A 21137-nucleotide genomic window follows, 5' to 3' on the forward strand; every position below is an offset into this window, starting at 1 on the left:
GCCCAGATGTGATTTTTTTTGACTAATAGCATGTTAAGAAAAGGGCTGCTCTGCTGCTATGGCTAACCTGGGAATTCAGGTGCCATACAAGCATTACACAAGTCATTTAGAGGCTATTTTTTTCCCACCATGCAGACACAAAAAGGCTAATTAATTACCAAACTGACTGGCATAATTCAAGCACCTGCTTGCAGAAACTGACAAGCAGTCTTACAGACACTGCTGTGCTGCACAGCTAAGACTGCAGACAACTCTCCCAAGTGTCTGGTTTGTAGGTAACCTAGTTTTGTACAAAGCAGTGCTGGGAATCCTTTAACAATAGTGTTTGCAAACACTTTCTGCTTTCCCAGGGCTTCATGGTGCAGCCACATGTTGCTACTCCCCTGCAAGGTAGCAGGGCGGGGGGGGAGGCCATTCCTGCCTGCTGCTGCCTCGCTGGGCAGAAAGGTCCACGCCCAGGCAGCTCAATGCTCAGCTCCTTCTTCTCTACAAGCCTTCGCAGGACTTTAGATAAGTTTTTCATGCTCTTTTTCCTCCTTTTTTTTGTTGCTACTCCTTGCTAAGTTAGTTTGAAAGCTTTCCAAACTTCCTATTAACCTTGTATACTGTGACGATGTCGCGGAGGGGTATTCTGCCACCTACGCCGGTTGTGGCGGAGGGGAGAAATTAACTGATGCAAGAGGGTATTTTATAAAAATATGTAGTTATTAACTTCAGTATTTTCAACTCTCACCACCCCCAACCACTGAACTTTAATACTAATATGGATTCTAACACGGTTATGAAGACATTATGGGCATATGTATCAAACATTAACTATTATAACAGCTAGCATACATTAACAGAGAGAGCATTTTTGCCCGTGGCTTAATGCCACTTGGGGTCTATATACTATTTGCCCAGCAGAGTGGGCTGAAAACTGTTTTTCTGCTCTATGGCAGAGATAATAGAAATTACAGAGGCATTAATTTACTCACAATTCTGATTAATCAATAATCACCCTCCTGGGCTACGTCACAGCCTATGCCTAGTGTCCAATTCTTCAGGGTCTCTGCCTGTGGACTTTGAGGCTGGAATCCTCTGGCTTCAGGGGAAATGACAATCTCTGACCTTGTGCTGCTGATTTCTTCTGGGTGCTCTCTCCAGGGGTAAGTAGGCAGGATCTCAGGTGCAGAGGCAGAATGCTGTGCGGTCTGAGCACGGGTCTAACGCTGGTTATTCAGGCCGATAGAATGCAGGCAGGCAAGGAAGCAATGTGGGGGAGCAAACATGTGAGCCTGTGTACCCCTATTTATTAAATGTGGGTCGAGAATTAATAGCCCATTGGCCACTAGAATGACCAATCAGGTTGGCAGTCAGCCAAACCTTACCATACTAGGCAAAAGCCACAGGCCTGGACTCCGAATATGGGAATCACATGGACCTGGCAGTAGGCAGGCACGAGCTGGGTGTGTGGGGCTTACACAGTCAGGTGTCCTGGGCAACTGCCTTTATGGCACCAGATCTGTTGTGCCCCTTTGTGCTCGTTTACCCCTGGTACAGGCAGAGAGACATGCCCAGGCAGGGCAAGGCATAATTAAGCCTGCTTTCAGGCCAACAGGCCCTTCACAACAGATGAATACAACAGAACCCTGAACTCTTGTAGGTACTCCAGTTTCTGTCACAATGTGAATAATTACTCAACTCTCTGGTGCAGGTGGTTGAAGAACCAGTGAGGGAGATGTGTGATGCTGCTGCAGAGGGGAAATTAACTGATATTTTCCAAAATTAATACTGTTTATTAATGGTGCTATTCAGAACTCTCACCACCCCTGACCATTCATTTTAATAATATTTCGGTTCTTACACAGTTATGGAAATATCCTATGGATAATATCCAGATCTAGTAATAACCAGCAAAATATTTGAGCAATAATTGAACTAGGAAGAGAAAGTTTCTGCGGTCAAACGCCACTTGCGGCCAATGTGCTGCTTGCCCAGTAGCTGGGCCCAAGCTCTTTCTGCTCTGTGGCAGCAGGCAGCAGACAATTACAAAGAGGCATTTAATCATTTACTCACAAATTATTATTACCCTCATAGGGGCTGGCCACAGTCCAGGCAGTGCCCAAATGCTTTCAGGGGACTCTGTCTTGTTGGACATTGAGGCTTGAATCTTCCTGGCTTCTGAAGACAGGATGCAGACAATCTCTGACCTTGTTCTCCTGGCTTCTTCTGGATGATCTGTGTATGTGTGCAGGGATTCTAGGCAGGACCTGCAGGTGCAGAGACAGATGTGGTGCAGTCTCAGCACGATGTCAGCTGGCCACACAGGCTGATTGTGTGCAGGCATCCAGGGTCTGCTCCTGGTAACTGTCGGCAGTGGAGTTCAGCAGGCAGCACTAAGGCAGTGTGCAGTAGCAGCAGGGCTGGGCACAGCAGAGAGAGCAGGAGCAGAGCAGGGAAGCAAAGCAGGGAAGCAAAAGCAGGTTGTTCACCTGCCTATCTCCTTTTATCAATGTGGGCCAAGATTAATTGCCCTTGGACACAGAACAGCCACTCAGGATGGCAGTTAGCCAAACCTTACCGTATTAGGCAAAGCCACAGGCTCACCTTTCCCTAATTTGGGAACAGCACAGACCTTGCACTAGGCAGGCACAAGCCAAGTGTGTGTACCTTGTTTACCACAGGGCAGACACAGTGACTCCAGGTTCCTTTGTGGTTTTTTCCCATGCTTGCCTCTCTGGTGGGGCAGAAAAACATGCCTAGGCAAGGCAGGACATGTATAAGCCTCTTTTGGGCCTATCAGGCCTACCACATCAGATGCTGGAGCTTGTAATAACAAAGAAAGAAGGTTTGGAATACCTTAAGGTAAGAGGCTGCCCCAGCTGTAGTGACTATGAAGTGGTAGAGTCTAATATTAGAAAAAGAAACCAGGTAAATAGTAAAACTGCTGCTCTGGAAGTAAAAGGGCTAAACTTGTCCTATTCAAAGAGCTAGGCTGGAGAGCAGCCAGGCAGAAAGAGACCTGAGGGTACTGGTAGATAGTAGCTGAACAGGAGCCAGCAATGTGCCCAGGAGAGCTAATGGCATCCTGGTCCGGATGAGGCCTTGTCCTACTGGCCACACTGTACCTGATGTTATTGGCTCTCCTGGCCACCTGGGCACACTGCTGGCTCATATTCAGCCTGCTATCTGCCAGTATCCCCAGGTCCTTCTCTGCCTGGTTGCTCTCAGCCACTCTGACCCCAGCCTGTAGTTCTTCTTGGGGTTGTTGTGGCCAAAGTGTAGAACCCTGCACTTAGTCTTGTTAAATCTTACCCCTTTGGCCTCTGCCCATCTTGTCAAGATCCCATTGCCATGATCCCATGATGCCATTTAGGTTTTTTTAATGAAAATGAGGGATGATGAGTGACTCAGAGGACTGTGTGCTCTGGCTCTAGTGAGGAAGTTGTCAATTTTCCTGACAGTTTTTGCAATTCTTCTGGTTTCCTTTTTTTTTGCTAATAAGTAGCTGTATAGACACAAGCTTTTCATAACAACTGGTTGCTAAAAGGATCTCCTCTTATCAGCAGTTGAAAGACTCCTTATGTTTACATACTTGTCCAGAGAAGGGCGACGAGGCTGGGGAGAGGCCTTGAGCACAGCCCTACGAGGAGAGGCTGAGGGAGCTGGGATTGGTTAGCCTGGAGAAGAGGAGGCTCAGGAGAGACCTTATTCATGTCTACAATTACGTGAGGGGAGGTTGTGGCCAGGAGGAGGTTGCTCTCTTCTCTCAGGTGGCCAGCACCAGAACGAGAGGACACAGCCTCAGGCTGTGCCAGGGGAGATTTAGGCTGGAGGTGAGGAGAAAGTTCTTCCCTGAGAGAGTCATTGGACACTGGAATGGGCTGCCCGGGAGTCGCCGTCCCTGGGGCTGTTCAAGGCAGAGTTGGACGTGGCACTTGGTGCCATGGTCTAGCCTTGAGCTCTGTGGTAAAGGGTTGGACTTGATGATCTGTGAGGTCTCTTCCAACCCTGATGATACTGTGATACTTGTTTGCATCAAGAATAGGCAGCTTCTCACCTTCGATGCTCTGTACTTGTTATGTTCCTGCTGTTTATTAAGATAATTGTAAAGGGTTAACCTTTCTGGGGGAGTGCTCTTGACCCTGACCCCAGGTCCTCCTGACTCCTCCCTGGGGGTGTGTCTGAATCTTACTCCAGATGTAGTGTTTAGCCTACTCCCACTTCCTGTCTAGCCTCCTATAAAAAGAGAACTTCCTCTTTCTCTCTCTCTTGCCCTGCCTCCTTGCCTGTTGGCACCATCCTTTTGTTGCTGCTGCTCTTTGTTTTACTATGGTGCCATACTTCCACGAGGTGGACAAAACCCATTGCCATCAATCTCATTGCACATGTATACCCTTTATATCTTGCCTCCCTTCCCTATACCTCTTTGTAACTCCCCTACCTCAAATAACTTTTACTTATTGTTAAAGTTTTCTTTTTTTTAACTTCCAAATCAAAGTGAGACTATTTTATTTGGGTGTGGTCTACCTTTTCCTATCTACACCTAATTCCTTTCTTTCAAAAGTGGGGGGGGGGGGAGAGGGGAAGGCATCCTATATATTTCCCATTGGAATGGACTGCCCAGGAAGGTGGTGGAGTCACCATCCCTGGAGGTGTTCAAGAAAAGACTGGATGGGACACTTGGGATGAGATTTAACAAGGCCAAGTGCAGGGTTCTGCACTTTGGCCACAACAACCCCAAGCAGCGCTATAGGCTGGGGACTCAGTGGCTGGAGAGCAGCCAGGAGGAAAGGGACCTGGGGGTACTGATAGATAGTAAGCTGAAGATGAGCCAGCAGTGTGCCCAGGTGGCCAAGAGAGCCAATGGCATCCTGGCCTGTATCAGGAATAGTGTGGCCAGTAGGACAAGGGAGGTTATTCTGCCCCTGTACTCAGCACTGGTCAGGCCACACCTTGAGTGCTGTGTCCAGTTCTGGGCTCCTCAATTCAAGAGAGATGTTGAGGTGCTGGAACATGTCCAGAGAAGGGCAACGAAGCTGGTGAGGGGCCTGGAACACAAATCCTATGAGGAGAGGTTGAGGGAGCTGGGCCTGTTTAGCCTGGAGAAGAGGAGGCTCAGGGGTGACCTTATTGCTGTCTACAACTACCTGAAGGGGCATTGTAGCCAGGTGGGGGGTGGCCTCTTCTCCCAGGCAACCAGAAATAGAACAAGGGGACACAGTCTCAAGTTGTGCCAGGGTAGGTATAGGCTGGATATTAGGAAGAAGTTCTTCACAGAGAGAGTGATTGGCATTGGAATGGGCTGCCCAGGGAGGTGGTGGAGGCACCGTCCCTGGAGGTGTTCAAGAAAAGCCTGGCTGAGGCACTTAGTGCCATGGTCTGGTTGATTGTCTAGGGCTGGGTGCTAGGTTGGACTGGATGATCTTGGAGGTCTCTTCCAACCTGGTTGATTCTATGATTCTATGATTCTATGGTCTGGTTGACTGGATAGGGCTGGGGGATTGGTTGGACTGGGTGATCTTGGAGGTGTCTTCCAACCTGGTTGATTCTGTGATCCATGATCTATAATTGTATTGGTTCAATTAGCTCTAGTTGAGTCTCTGGGAAATTTAAACTAGAATCAAGACAAGAATTTAAGTGTGCAATGTTTTACAAAAGACCAAGCAGCAATTTTCTGTCACTAAATAAAGCTATACCTGTTGTTAGGAAGGTGGTCAATAAGGAAGATTTGCTGTGTCTCTGATACGGTAGAATGCTGGTAGCTGTTGGTACAGCAGCTATGCACATTCATCAGAGGTTCTGCAGCACAATCTGTAGTCCAAAACTGGTGATTTTCTATAGAGGAGAAGGCAATGTGAAAGAAAATGGATGAGGAAAAAAATAAAGTGGGAAAATAAACCAAGATTGTAGTTACTGTGGAGAAGAAGGAACTAACAGTTACTCAAAATACAAGAAAGGAAGAACATGTAGGAAATTTAGGAAGTAAACTGATGAAGAATTAGATGAGAAGAACAACCCTGACACAAACAATAATTCTGTATTTTTGTTTTTGTAAAGTTTAGTGCACAAAAGAATACAGTAAATGGCTCAGACTTTCATGTAGGATCACAGAATGCTTTAGGTTGGAAAGGACTTCAAAGATGATCTAGTTCCAACCCCCTGCCATAGGCAGGGACACCTCCCACTAGATGCTTGTACTGATGTTCATAATGAGTGTGTTTTGAAGGTGACACTAAAACATTACAGTGGTTATTGCTTGAAACCCAGAAAGCTTCCATGGTCATGCTGCACACAGAAACGATTTTACTCGTGGTAATTCTGTTTGGAAATTACCATTCCATTCCAAACATGGAATTCTCATTTCTCCCTGTGATTTGCTGCATGGGTGCCAGATATTTTCCTACAAAAGCACCTTGGGAGATTCTTTTCTTGAGGCTGGAACACAGAGGTGCCAGGGAGTTTGAACCTGAGCCAGCCTTCAAATCCAGACTTCTGTATTACTGACCTTCCTCTTTACTTGTTTTTGATCTGATATGAACTCTTGTCCTGTCCTAAGTTCCTTGCATGCTCACCTGTGGGATGCCCATCCTGCAGACACTCTGCAGCCCAGATAATGGCTATTAATGCTCTTTGAGGCTAGAGCCAATACAAATGGCACAGTGTTTGCCAACTTCCTTCAGCACAATAGCTGATGCTTGCAGAAAAAAGGAACTACTTAGGACAGCTATTCCAGTGCTACTTCTTCTTAGGTACCACACAGGCCTTTTTCCCTTGAGAATTAAATGTACAGCACTACAGCTATGGCTATTGATGCAAAGTGGCTTCTGCTTTTCACTGACTTTTACAAATTTACATAAAACTCACGCAAAAAAAAAAAAATAAGAGAACATAGAATCATAGAATCAGTCAAGGTTGGAAGGGACCACAAGGATCATCTAGTTCCAGCTCCCCTGCCATGGGCACAGACACCCTAGCCTAGATCAGCCTGGCCAGGGTACCATCCAGCCTGGCCTTAAATGCCTCTAGGGATGAGACCTCAACCACCTCCCTGGGCAACCCATTCCAGGATCTCACCACTCTCATGCTCAACAACTTCCTCCTCACATCCAGCCTGAACCTACCCATCTCCAGCTTTGCTCCATTCCCACCAGTCCTGTCACTCCCTGAGAGCCTCAGAAGTCCCTCTTCAGCTTTTTTGTAGCCCCCTTCAGATCCTGGAAGGCCACAAGAAGGTCACCTGGGAACCTCCTCTTCTCCAGACTGAACAGCCCTAACTTTTTTAGTCTGTCCTCATAGGAGAACAAAACATCCAGATTCGGTCTTCTGACACCACCCTTTACATCAGGCAAGAAAAAAAAAGCCCAAATGTTATCTATAATGGCTAGAAACATAGCCTCAGAAAATGGTTTTGTTTGCATGGGACCAAATACCAGTCCCCTTCAGGTGACTACAGACATCTTTCACTAGGCCAGAGTGCTCAATGCCCTATTCAGCTCTTCATTTCAGAGCTGGTGCAGCCACAGCTCTGGGCAGCCAGTTTTGGTACCTCCCCACCCTTGTAAATATGTCTAGCTTATAAAATGAGAAGGCAAACACTGTTCTCATTTTTTATGCAAGGAAATTATTAAGTGATATTGGAACTAAATATCATAGACAAATGCTTGTGCAGTCCCAGGCAATGGATGGAATATCATTGAATCTTTGAATGTCAGGACTGGAAGGGACCTTGAAAGATCATCTGGTCCAGCCCTCTGCCAGAGCAGGATCACCCAGAGCAGATCTCACTGGAATGCATCCAGATGGTTCTTGAATATCTCCAGAGAAGGAGACTCCACAACCTCCTTGGGCAGCCTGTTCCAGTGCTCTGTCACCCTCACAGTGAAAAACTTCTTCCTCAGTTCACATGGAGTCTCCTATACCTCAACTTCCACCCATTGCTCCTTGTCCTGGCACTGGGCATCACCCAGCAGAGCCTGACTCCAGCCTCCCAGCACTCACCCTGAACATATTTATAAGCATGAATCAGGTCACCCCTTAGTCTTCTCTCCAAGCAGCACAGCCCCAGCTCCCTCAAGCTCTCCTCGTAAGGAAGATGTTCAAATTCCTTAATCATCTTTGTGGCTCTGAGCTGGAGTCTCTCAAGCAGCTCCCTGTCTTTCTTGAGCTAGGGGGCCCAGAACTGGACACAATACTTCAGATGAGTCCTCACCAGGGCAAAGTGGAGGGGCAAGAGAATCTCTCTCAACCCTACTAACCACAGCTTTTCTAATCCACCTCAGAATGGTATTGGCCTCCCTGGGCACAGGAGCTCACTGCTGGCTTATGGCCATCCTTCCATCCAGCAGGACTCCCAAGTCTGTCTCCTCTTCACTGCTCTCCAGCATGTCAGTCCCCAACCTATGCTGATACATATGATATGATGCATACATATGACACGGTGAGCATAGATCAATCTGTGCATTTCATTAATGCTTGAGGGCAGGTTACCTTGCGTGGCTTGAAGAAGGCAGCAGTGAAGAATCAGGACAGCTGTGCTGTGTCCACGCATCCCAAGAAACCAGCATCTGCACTGTATGATGAGGGCAGGAGAGTAGCACAGCTGTTTGATGTGCTGGCTGGCTGCTGAGGAGAGGTGGTGCTGCTTCGCCACTGAGCTTCTGAGTGCTCGGCCGGGACCTCATCCCTGCTGCCCCACATTATGCAGCTCCTCACTTCTCGCAAGAGGGGCTTTGCCACATGCCGCTGCTCTTTGTGTAGGGGATAGGCAGTCTCCTCCAGCCCCATCCTTCTGCCCTGTGACAGGGTGGACTTAGGTAGAGTGCTGAAGACAAGCCATGATCGTTTCAGAAATACCATGGACCTGGACTTGCTGGTATTTGTTACTGATTTCCCCCTAAAGCTCTAGGATATGTCTCATTTCACCAACACCTCTCTAGGTCACCTAGAAGTAAATACAATTAGAAATCAGGGAGCCTTTATAGAACCACCCATGCTGAGCTGTAGACTGACAAAATTCCATCAGCTCAAAATGACAGAGGACATCTCATCCTCAGTTTGTGCCAGTGGGTAAAAAGGTGTGGAAGGATGTAAGTTGAGCACAGAGTATCACCTAGGATTTGTATTTGTATTAACACTCACGTGTTAACAATAGACTTAGATTTTTAAGTTCTAAGGTGAAAAAACCCAGAAGCCTTTTATGGAAGTTAAATCTGTGCTCTGTAAAAATGTTAATTATACAGCAGCCACCACTTTCCATCGATTATTAAGCATCATTTCCTCCTCCATTTCATACCATCCAGCTTTATTTGTAAATGTGTGAAGGCTGGCTGAAAAACCTGAGCTATAATGTGCATGCTGCAAATTTAAACCTATAAATCAAAATTCCACTGCAAACCAATAGCTCTGCTTCCACCAGAGCAATTTAAGTTTCTAATCTATTAAATACTGAAAAAAAAAAAGAGACTTTAAATTCCCTTTGGGCATCAAATCACATCCTGGATTAAATAATTTGCCCAACCTTTATTAACTCTTATGGTGGCTTTCATACATCTAAGTAAAAAAAATCAATCACAGTATCACAGTATCACAGTATCACCATGGTTGGAAGAGACCTCATAGATCATCAAGTCCAACCCTTTACCACAGAGCTCAAGGCCAGACCATGGCACCAAGTGCCACGTCCAATCCTGCCTTGAACAGCTCCAGGGACGGCGACTCCACCACCTCCCCGGGCAGCCCATTCCAGTGTCCAATGACTCTCTCAGGGAAGAACTTTCTCCTCACCTCCAGCCTAAATTTCCCCTGGTGCAGCCTGAGGCTGTGTCCTCTTGTTCTGGCGCTGGCCACCTGAGAGAAGAGAGCAACCTCCTCCTGGCCACAACCACCCCTCAGGTAGTTGTAGACAGCAATAAGGTCTCCCCTGAGCCTCCTCTTCTCCAGGCTAACCAATCCCAGCTCCCTCAGCCTCTCCTCATAGGGCTGTGCTCAAGGCCTCTCCCCAGCCTCGTCGCCCTTCTCTGGACACGCTCAAGCATCTCAATGTCCCTCCTAAACTGGGGGGCCCAGAACTGAACACAACACTCAAGGTGTGGTCTAACCAGTGCAGAGTACAGGGGCAGAATGACCTCCCTGCTCCTGCTGACCACACCATTCCTGATGCAGGCCAGGATGCCACTGGCTCTCTAGGCCACCTGGGCACACTGCTGGCTCATGTTCAGGCGGGTATCAATCAGCACCCCCAGATCCCTCTCTGTCTGGCTGCTCTCCAGCCACTCCGACCCCAGCATGGGGTTGCTGTGGCCAAAGTGCAGCACCCTGCACTTGGAGCTATTGAACACCATCCCCTTGGACTCTGCCCATCTGTCCAGGTGGGCAACTTAGCTGTTGCAGTTTTCTCTGTTATTATTCCTCACTGTGCTCAGTGGTTTTAATCCCTCTTAATTCTCCTGCCCAGATCCCAAACCCCTCAAACAGATATGTGTAGTAAAATCTTGAGCTGTTTTTATCAATCATAGTGAAATAGCAGGATGCAAACCAAATGCACTTAATGTTGGCACCGTACCGACAGAAGAAGCAGTGACAGGTGGTTTAGTCTAGGATACAACATTCCAGCTGCTTTTATCCTTTAAATAAAATACCTTAATTTATTTGTGTTCCACCAGCATGAATACATTCATTGCAAATTGCATGCACATAAAAGAGAATCCATCTGTAAGCTACACTGCACCCCGACAATAAATAGTATTGGATCTAACACCTGATGGTAGTGCACTTCTTGTCGAAACTGCAAGCTTTAGCCAAAATGAAACCAAACTCTTATCCTCCTTATAAATAGTTTAAAGAGCTTTGAAGTACATTTCATAGCAAGTATATAAAAATAGGATTTTTTTAGAGAAATTAAGAGTTTTCATTTACATGACAAACAACGTGCAACAACTAACCACTCTCTACCAGCTCTATTTGATTGTCTAGATGGCATGCAGCGATAATTGTCCCTTTGCCTTCACAGAACTGACAAACAGACCGGCAGGATCCACAATCACCTGAAGCAAACAGTGCCGCAGAAATTGTTTGGGAACAACAGTCGGACACCCAGGGAAAACCTTTGCTTGGATGAACAAAAGCCACCCACGACAGCTCTTTTGTGCGAGACTTCCAGCTGCTCTGACCCTCAGGGTCTTTGGACTGTCACAAAAGTCTGCCAAACAGACCAGTAAGCTATATCTGTATAGAGAATGCTTTTCAGCATGCTTCTAGAACCTAGGAGACTTTTGGTTTTCTATAGTAGTAACTGGTAATATCTTTTCTTCCTATAAATCTGAGTTGTTATGTTTGTAGTCTTCATGATCACCAGAGAAAAAGTCAAACGAAGCAGTCATGCAGTACTCTCTAATTTGAAAACTGGCAGCTGTGTGTGGAACATGCTTGCAGTACCACTTTGCTGTTTCTCATTATACATCTATGGCTTGGTAATCTTTATCTTTGACATCCCTTGTGCTCCTCGCGAGGTCTACCGGGAAATCTGGGCTCTGTGCAGAAACTACTCTGGCTGTTCCTTCCAGGTCCCACGATCCTGGCAAGTTCTCAAGGCTTAATGAGCTGATTGCCCCTTGGCTAATGCTACCTTCCTCAGATCTGCTGGGGAGCATGAGATGCAGTGATGTCTCTGATGAAGAGCATACTGAAGAAGAGAGAGTTGCCGAAATAGACTGAAGAGGAGTTAAGGTAGTGTCTGAATGGGGAGAGGTGCACCCCAAGAATTGTAAATTGTCTTTCTGAATGACCTGATACTGGGAAGGGGAATTGTGCAGACCTGGTGTATAATAAAGTTCAGTGTCCAGAGGATTTTTCACGTTCAGTTCGGTTCTTTGGGGGCTGCTGCCTACCGAGGACAGGTCTGTATTCCAGATATCACAGAATGTGCTGCTGCGGTAAAACTGTGCTTTAGTGCAGGGGAAGTTGCCAGCTTGCTTGTGCCTGCAGGGTTGATGTGTAGTCCAAGCCATTCGAGACTGCAGACTTTCCAGGGTAGGACTTTGAGATATGCCATGCATGGCACAGAACTCGGGAGGCTTTGGGGGTGTAAGCAGGTTCTCCAGGAGGTGCATCACGTTCTTCATATCCTTACTTAGCTGTGAAACTTCTTGAGCTAAAGTTGTCACCTGTTACGGCAGGGTAAAATATCACAGTGTTTATTGAGACAGCCATGGCTGAAATGTGCACCTACATACTTTTCCTCACAGGATGGCAGGATTGCAGGTGTGAGGGGTTGGAGGGACCCAAGGAGATCAGCGAGTCTAACCCCCCTGCCAGAGAAGGACAATCCTAACACACATCACAGAAGAACACATCCAGGCAGGCCTTGAAAGTCTCCAGAGAAGGAGACCCCATAACCTCTCTGGGGAGCCTGTGCCAGTGCTCTGGGACCCTTCCAGTAATGAAGTTCCTCTTTGTGTGGAGGCAGAACCACTTTTGCTGCAACTTACACCCATTGCTCCTTGTCCTAATGTCCTCCTCACAGGTTGATCTGTGCCACAATGTCTTTACTTTGAAGAAATACACTATTCTTATATGTGTGTGGGAAATAGTCCATCCTTCTACTTCACCATATCTACCTGTTATACTTGTGGCATGTTGAAGTAATTATAACAACTCAATATAGGCATGTGATGGAAGCATCATAGGAGTAATTCACCTGATTTAAAATGGCACTCTATATATGAAGAATGGCCTTAGGGTCAGAACTGAGACAGTTTCCAGTGGCAATATGATATCAATACCATCCTGATCAACCATTACATATTTTAAAGCATGAACCTTTTTTTTTTTAACCAATTTTAGGCCAATGAGTCATAGAATTATAGAATCAAGCAGGTTGGAAGAGACCTCCAAGATCAGCCAGTCCAGTCTAGCACACAGCCCTAGCCAATCAACCAGACCATGGCACTAAGTGCCTCATCCAGGCTTCGCTTCAACACCTCCAGGGATGGCAACTCCACCACCTCCCTGGGCAGCCCCTTCCAATGCCAATCACTCTCTCTGCCAACAACTTCCTCCTAACATCCAGCCTATACTATCCAGTCATATAAAGCTGAGGTCTTGTGCATTCTTATTCAGGAATACACATGTGAAATACAGAATCAGAGAATGGTTTAGGCTGGAAGGCACCTCAAGATTCATCCAGTTCCAATCCCCTGACATAGGCAGGGACACCTCCCACTAGAACAGGTTGCTCAAGGCCTCATCCAACCTGGCCTTCAACACCTCCAGGAAGGGAGCAGCCACAACCTCCCTGGACAACCTGTGCCAGTGTCTCACCACCTTCACTGTAAAGAACTTCCTCCTAACATCTAGTTTCAGTCTCCCCTCTGCCACTTTAAACTCATTCCCCCTTGTCCTGTCATTACAAGGCCTTGTCAATAGTCCCTCCCCTGCCTTCCTGTGGGTCCCCTTCAGATACTGGAAGGTCTTCTTGAAGCCTTCTCTTCTCCAGGGAAGAAGGGCATTTCTTTGCCCTGAAGTAAAGACATAGCTGATTAGGTGTCCCACACAGATTAATTGCTATTAGATCATCAGAAGTAGGCACACAATTCTCATTTTCTTCTGCAGGATGATTCCAAAGGAATCTGCTGCAAAGACATTGCAGGCTGAGTTGGTTTGAGCTAGTACAAACATGCTACTTATAATGAAATGTGGGGACAGATAGCAAAGTAGGAAGCTCCAATACAGCTCCTATACAGCTCTTCATTTCTCTCTGAGTGAGTTCAAATCCATCATCTTGTTTAATAGTCTTGTAATGATCTCTGCCCCTGGAGGAAAAGTGCTTAAATGGAGAAGGCTCTTGAGTGGCACATTACAGGATCAATCCCTCTCTCTCTTTACCAATCTTTCTCTCTCCACCAATCTCTCTCTCCACCTCTCATTCTCTCTCTCCACCTCTTCTTCTTACCTAATTAAGTCACACAAGACAGAAAACAGCCATGAGATCTTTTTGCCATCTGAAATTAAGCTTCAAATGCCTGGTAGCCCACTTGAACTTCACTTAATGCTTGGGGTTAAAATATGTTAGGAAAGTGATTTATGAACAGACTTCCTGTGGGGCAGAGCAGCCAGGGAAGGTTCTGGGTACTGTCTGACTGTAGGAGAAATAAACCACTCCAGAGCTTCTGTGCTCCACTGGGAACTGGGAGAAGGCACTGCAAAATCTCCAAAAGCTTCTTTGGGAAGAAAGGAGGAAGAACAACCCAACCCACAGGTACCTATATTCAGTGGTCACTAGTTCTTTTTAGGACCATCACTGGAATTTACTCCTATCAGATAAAGCAACTTTGTTTCTGTGCCCAATTTCCCAACTTGGAACCACTCTAAGAGTCTTTCTACAGTTGTGTGGGTTGGAAGATTGATGCTACCTTAGGAATATGAATCTTACTCAAACTCTGAATGCTGTGTAGAGTATCTTCAACTTTAAAATAGCTTGTTTCATGTGGTCTGTGGGGTTTTTCCTCTTCTATTTCTGGCTACTTAAAGACTTTTTTAAAGTCAAATTCTTCTTTAGCATGTTTCTTTGCAAATTCACTGAGACAATAGAGCAGGAGTCAATCCTAGCATCAGTACTTGTGGTATTCCTGAATGTCTCTTAATTACAACTTGTTTCAGTGCCCAGATACTACTTTTCATGTATCAGCTACCTTGTAGATTGTGGTCTGCTCATAACCTTGTTCTCATACAGTTATAGCAACCGACCTGATAAACCAGACTTTGATGCATGCTTGTTTCCAATGGCATAATATTTCCAGATCCAAAGCCCAGCTTAATTAGAAATTGATCACCATTTAATTAGACCTACTTGAACTGATCCTGCTCGACAGAGAGGCAAAGCAAATAAGTAATGTTCTGGATCACTAAAAACCTTTCTTGGGCTTTACAAAGTGTTAGTCTTAGCAGATTAAATCTCCAATGTATGTGCTACTATTAATTGCCATCTAGCTCTGTATTATTGTATCACAAGCTTAGTGTAGTGTGCTGGTTTTGTTACTATCAGTACTTCATACAGAATCACACAGAATGTCAGGGGACCTCCAAAGCTCACCCAGTCCAACCCTCCTGCCAGAGCAGGACGTCCTAGAACAGATCACACAGGAATGCATTCAGGTGGGTTTGGATTGTCTCCAGAGAAGAAGACTCCACACCTCCCCTGGGCAGCCTCTTCCAGTGCTTTGTCATCCTTACAGGGAAAAAATTCCTCCTCAGGTTTCAGAGAAACTTCCTATGCCTCAGCTTCCACACATTGCCCCTTGGTCTGGCACTGGGCATCACCCAGCAGAGCCTGGCTGCAGCCTCCTGGCACTCACCTTGCTCATATTTATATCCATTGATAAGGTCACCTCTCAGACTCATCTTCTCCAAGCAGCACAGCCCCAGCTCCCTCAGGCTCTCATCATAAGAGAGAGGTTCCATTCCCTTTCATCAAAATTGTGGCTCTGCTATGGAATCTTTCAAGCAGTTCAATGACCCTCTTGAACTGGGAGGGGAGGGAGGGCAGAACTGAACACAATACTCCAGATGTGTCCTCAGCAGGGCAGAGTAGAGGGGCAGGAGAACCTCTCTCGACCTACTAGCCATAGCCCTTCTAATCCACCCTAGTCCTGTCACTCCCTGATAGCCTAAAAAGTCCCTCCCCAGCTTTTTTGTAGCCCCCTGCAGATACTGGAAGGCCACAAGAAGGTCACCTGGGAGCCTCCTCCAGACAAGAACAGCCCCAACTCTTTCAGTCTGCCCTCATAGCAGAGCTGCTCCAGCCCTCTGAGCATCCTTGTGGCTCTTCTCAGTACATGCTCCAGCATCTCCACATCCCTCTTGTAATGGAGGTCCCAGAACTGGATGCAATACTCCAGGTAGGGTCTCAGCAGAGCAGAGCAGAGGGGGAGAATCACCTCCCTCACCCTGCTGCAAACACTTCTGCTGCAGCCCAGGCTCTGCTTGGCTTTCTGGGCTGCAAGTGCACACTGCTGGCTCATGTTGAGCTTCTCATCCACCAGCACCCCCAAGTCCCTCTCCTCAGGGCTGCTCTCCAGCCACTCACTGCCCAGCCTGGATTTGTGCTTGGCATTGCCTCAATGTTGGACCTTGCACTTGATCTTGTTGAACCACCTGAGGTTGGTTTGTGTCCACCTCTGTAGCCTGTCCAGGTCCCTCTGGATGGATCCCTGCCCTCCAGCCTGTCTGCTGCACCACACAGCTTGGTGTGGGCAGCAAACTTGCTGAGGCTGCACTCAGTGCCTCTGTTCTTGGCACCCACAAAGATGTTGAACAAGACTGGTGCCAGGACTGATCCCTGAAGGACTCCATTTGTCACCACCTCCACTTGGACATGGACCCATTGTCAGCCACTCTTTGGGTGCAGCCATCAAGCCAGTCCTTTATTCATCTCATCGTCCACCCTTCAAACCCATGTGTCACCAGCTTGGAGACCAGGATGTGGTGTGGGACAGTGTCAAAGGCTTTGCTTAGGTCTAGGTAAATGCCATCAGTTTATACAGAAAAAGAATCCCTATCAAAGCAAACTATGGATCTTAGTAAGAACACTTTCTGGTGCCCTGAGCAATACAAATTTCAGTAGTTTTAGCTCAAATTCTCAAATTACTTCAACAGTTTCAGTGCAAATGATAATTTTCATTGCCAGCAATGTTAAACCTTTGTGCAGTTTGGATGCTTTGTTCTGTGCAGTCAAGTGGGAATGGAGGCAATTGTGCTTAACCCTTTGCATGGATGTGATGAAAAGCCCTATATAATGTAAGATGTGGTGGTTGCTCTAAGTGGTACTGGCTAAATGCAGTTCTTTGTTATTCCATTACATATTTCAGCATTTCTATTATTTAATGTTACATTTCCTGCTAGAATGCCTGTCTTTCATCATGGTCCTTGGATAGCTATACAGCTTGATATAGATAGAGATATATATTGCTGTCTACAACTACCCGAAGGGAGGCTGTAGCCAGGTTGGTCTCTTTTGCCAGGCAAGCAGCAACAGAACAAGGGGACACAGTCTGAAGTTGTGCCAGAGGAGGTCTAGGCTGGATGTTAGGAGGAAGTTGTTGCCAGAGAGAGTGATTGACATTGGAATGGGCTGCCCAGGGAGGTGGTGGAGTCACCATCCCTGGAGGTGTTGAAGCAAAGCCTGGCTGAGGCACTTAGTGCCATGGTCTAGTTGATTGGGTAGGGCTGGGTGCTAGGTTGGACTGGCTGATCTTGGAGGTCTCTTCCAACCTGGTTGATTCTATGATAATACACTGGGCCTTTTTTTGGGTTTGATTTTGTTTTCTTCTATAGTTTATTCCCTTTTGCAATTCAAATTTCCCTCAAAGATGTTCTTGCTATGACTTTCTGAACAATTAAGGGAGTGAAGAAGAAAATTTGCTTCTTGAGAAATAGAAGATGTATGTTTAGCAGTGCAGGGAATCTTCTTGGCTTGCACTGCACTTGGCAGCTTCTCTATTCCCCTGCTTGGTGTTCCATTGCTGCTTGTATTCTGGGGCTGCATTAAGTCATAGAATCACAGAATCATAGAATCAGTCAGGGTTGGAAGGGACCACAGGATCATCTAGTTCCAACCCCACTGCCATGAGCCAGGATGCCCTACCCTAGATCAGGCTGTCCAGAGCTTGATCCAGCCTGGCCTTAAGTGCCTCCAGGGATGGGGCCTGAACCACCTCACTGGGTAACCCATTCCAGCCTCTCAGCACTCTCATGGTAAAGAACTTCCTCCTCACATCCAGTCTGAAGGAGACTATGAGCAAGACTGAGCTGTTATGCAGGCTCAGCTTACCTAGCTGCTGATAATCTTTCCCAGCGAGTGCACTGTGCAATGGATGAGCACTGAGCTGAGACAGATTTCTCACTGATCATCTCTCAGCATATCTGTGGCCATTGGTTTTACAGTGACAGACATCTGTGATTTAAAGGCACTTTAGAAACAAAGCTAGTTGCAGAAGCAAAAAAGGGTTCTGTGCAGATGAAATGTGCAGGATTTGTGCAATGCTATGATGGTTCAGCTTCAGCAAAATAAATGCAGGCATCTGGAAGGCTGTGAAATTTGCCTTATCATGTAAGAAGAATATAAAATCTGTTGATTACTTTTCTGACTTGCTAGTCCAGCCAACTCTGGGATAGTTCCAGGGCAACTGGCCTGTCTGGGTAGATTAGGACAGTAATTATTGCTATTTAACATGAAAGGACAGAGCAGAAAAGTGTAAAGGACTAAATAATTTATGTGTATTCAAGCCAACAAGCTCAGTCTAGAAACTCCCAAACTGATAATTTAGAAGTCTTGGTCATTGGGTGTGGATGCTGTCTTCAGACTGGCACAGAATCAGGATAGAGTCAGCTTGATGGTGGCAATAAGAAAACCTGGTTTGAAAATTACTGTCTCAAGGACTTCAGAATCTATCAGGAACAAACTCTGACTGATTAGCTGCTGACTGAGAGCAAATGGAGGATCATGAAAATCCCCAGGGCTGGGAGAAGAGAAGTTGTCAATATGCACTGTTGAAAGAAAGAGCAGGTCGATGAAACTGGGGAGGGGCCTGGAGCACAGCCCTGTGAGGAGAGGCTGAGGGAGCTGGGGGTGTGCAGCCTGCAGAAGAGGAGGCTCAGGGCAGACCTCATTGCTGTCTACAGCTCCCTGAAGGGAGGTTGTAGATGGGGGTGGGAGTTGGTCTCTTCTGCCAGGCAGCACAAGACACCTGATGTGGTGCTAAGCCCCCAGCCCTCAAGGCTTTGCTGGGGCCAAACCCTTATTGTTTGCTCATCTGACTCCACTCCCAGCAGCCTGGCAGGATTTATGCCCTGCCAGGACAGATAGAGACAACTGAACAGTGATAGGAGGCTGTTTTAATCTAGACTTCTGGCCATCTGTTTATCTCAGAAAATCTGCTTAGTGGTTTCATACTTTTACTTCTGGGATTCTTAGTAGTTAAATTCTAGGCTTCTTACCAGGTAAATTATACCTCTGGAAAAACCTGCTGAATGTTTAGATACACTCAGCAGATCAGTCTTTGGAGATAACAGGATTGGAAAGACCAGGCTGAGTGCACAGATCTCTGCAAAGGAAGCATTCATAGTTCTAAGGCAGGAGACCTACTTCTAAACTTTTGCTTTGACTCATTTGAAGCAGATCTTTGAATTGAGCTTTCCTTAGCTCAGAAAATGTGTCATGCTGTTGGCTATTCAGTCAGTTAATCTTGGAACTCCTGCTTAGATAATTGCATTTTACAGGAGCAAGAACCTGGACCTCAACTCTCTTACCTGCTACATACTGAACTGTAATGAAAGTCATACCTTTTAAAATTCAGTTAGTATTTAAACTAAGTGGAAAGAATAAATAAGGTGGGAGATTAAATTGTCCTATACCATTTCACCTTGCAAGGTGAAATTCCTTTTTCTGAGCTTGGATCTCACTCAAGCTGAAGATGTGAGGTAAGGTTAGGTGAAGGAATAAAGAAGCTGGGTAACCAGCTGTGCAGCCAAACTGTGGAGCTATAGATGTGAGGTGTGCTCAAGTTTCTCTCACACTGCCTAATAAAGTGACAGTGCTGACTTCGGAGCTTACCCTCCTTAGAGGAAGACTGCAACCATTATCCATAAAATCAATACACAACAAACTCTGAGAAGTGAAGTCAAGGCTCTGTCTTCTCTTGGTCCTGTTCTTAGGCAAATGATCTCTCCTTTGGATTAGGCAGTGAACGACTAAAGTTCTAAAACAAACACTCTATGCCTTGAATACTGCCAAGAGCTCTACTGATGTGGCACTTGGTGCCATGGTCTAGCCTTGGGCACTGTGGTAAAGGGTTGGACTTGATGATCTGTGAGGTCTCTTCCAACCTTGGTGATACTGTGATACTGTGTGAATAGACAAGCTGAGCATAGCTTGTTTTGTAGATTTATCTCTGGGGTAACTTTGCTTTGCCTTGCTAACAACAAACTGTATTGAATGTCTGGATGGGAAGATGCCTGTCTTTGTTCCCCAGTGAACAGCTGGAACGTTTTGAAGCTAGCTACTGAACTGTTGTAATCCAATTGCCTTCCATGAAAGTGGTTCCTTTTGCATTTGTTGATTGTCTTCTGATTGCCACTGGAAAATGTAGCAATGATAGAATTTGCTGCTGTTGGCTACTTGTGACCTGTTTTCTCATGTTTTCTTTTTCAGGAGGAGGATGAATGTCTTAACAGAGAAGTTAATTCCTAACTTTGAGGGTATTTTTAACTATTGCTAGCAGTGTGCAGCAGCATCACTGAGTGATGGAATGATAAAAGCACTCAGTTTACAGGTGTAGTTCAATACTTAAATGTAATGATGTAATACTTAAATGTAATGATGTAATTTCCCAGGGAATAGCTGGTGTAATCCAGCAGCATTCCTCGTAGTACCAAGGCAGCACTGTCCAGAAACTGCAGATGAGGCATGTTTGAATATAAGTAGGATATACAAGTGAGCAGCCTTGTAGTCACACAGGCTTTTTCAGTGTAGATTTTACTCTATGGCAGGACTTAGAATCATAGAATCAGTCAGGGTTGGAAGGGACCACAAGGATCATCTAGTTCCAACCCCCCTGGCACAGGCAGGGACACCCTACCCTAGATCAGGCTGTCTCGAGCCTCATTCAACCTGGCTTTAAACAGCTCCAGGGATGGGGCTTTCACCACCTCTCTGGGCAACCCATTCAGGGGTCTCACCATCTCATGGTGAAGAACTTCTTCCTAACATGCAGTTTGAATCTACTCATTTCTACCTTTGTTCTGTTCCCTCTAGTCCTATCACTACCTGACATCCTAAAAAGTTCCTTCCCAGCTTTCTTGCAGGCAAGATACTGAAACATATAATTGGGCAATGTCTGTCTCTGAAATGAGCCCAGACAGTTACCTATGAAATCTAAATCTATGGCAGTTTAGAATTGCTTCTCATGCTTTTAGTTTCTTTCAATGTCCCAGTCCAATATTTGTCTTGAATTGTACTGGGGGAGGTCTAGGCTGGATGTTAGGAGGAAGTTGTTGGCAGAGAGAGTGATTGGCATTGGCATTGGAATGGAGTCACCATCCCTGGAGGTGTTGAAGCAAAGCCTGGATGGGGCACTTAGTGCCATGGTCTGGTTGACTGG

The 21137-nt window shown here is 46.2% G+C and overlaps 1 protein-coding gene across 1 annotated transcript in view; it reads right to left on the bottom strand.

Moving 5' to 3' along the window:
- Window positions 1–10597: 10597 nt before the first annotated feature.
- KCNH8 (potassium voltage-gated channel subfamily H member 8) overlaps window positions 10598–21137 on the bottom strand; it is a 237309-nt gene continuing 226769 nt past the window's right edge. Inside the window, exon 17 of the mRNA XM_064167040.1 lies at window positions 10598–12146. Coding sequence (XP_064023110.1) covers window positions 11436–12146 — 711 coding nt within the window. The 3' untranslated portion in view covers window positions 10598–11435. The remainder of the gene's footprint in view (window positions 12147–21137) is intronic.

Source organism: Pogoniulus pusillus, chromosome 28, assembly GCF_015220805.1.
Source record: "Pogoniulus pusillus isolate bPogPus1 chromosome 28, bPogPus1.pri, whole genome shotgun sequence".
NCBI classification, from domain to species: Eukaryota; Metazoa; Chordata; class Aves; order Piciformes; family Lybiidae; genus Pogoniulus; species Pogoniulus pusillus.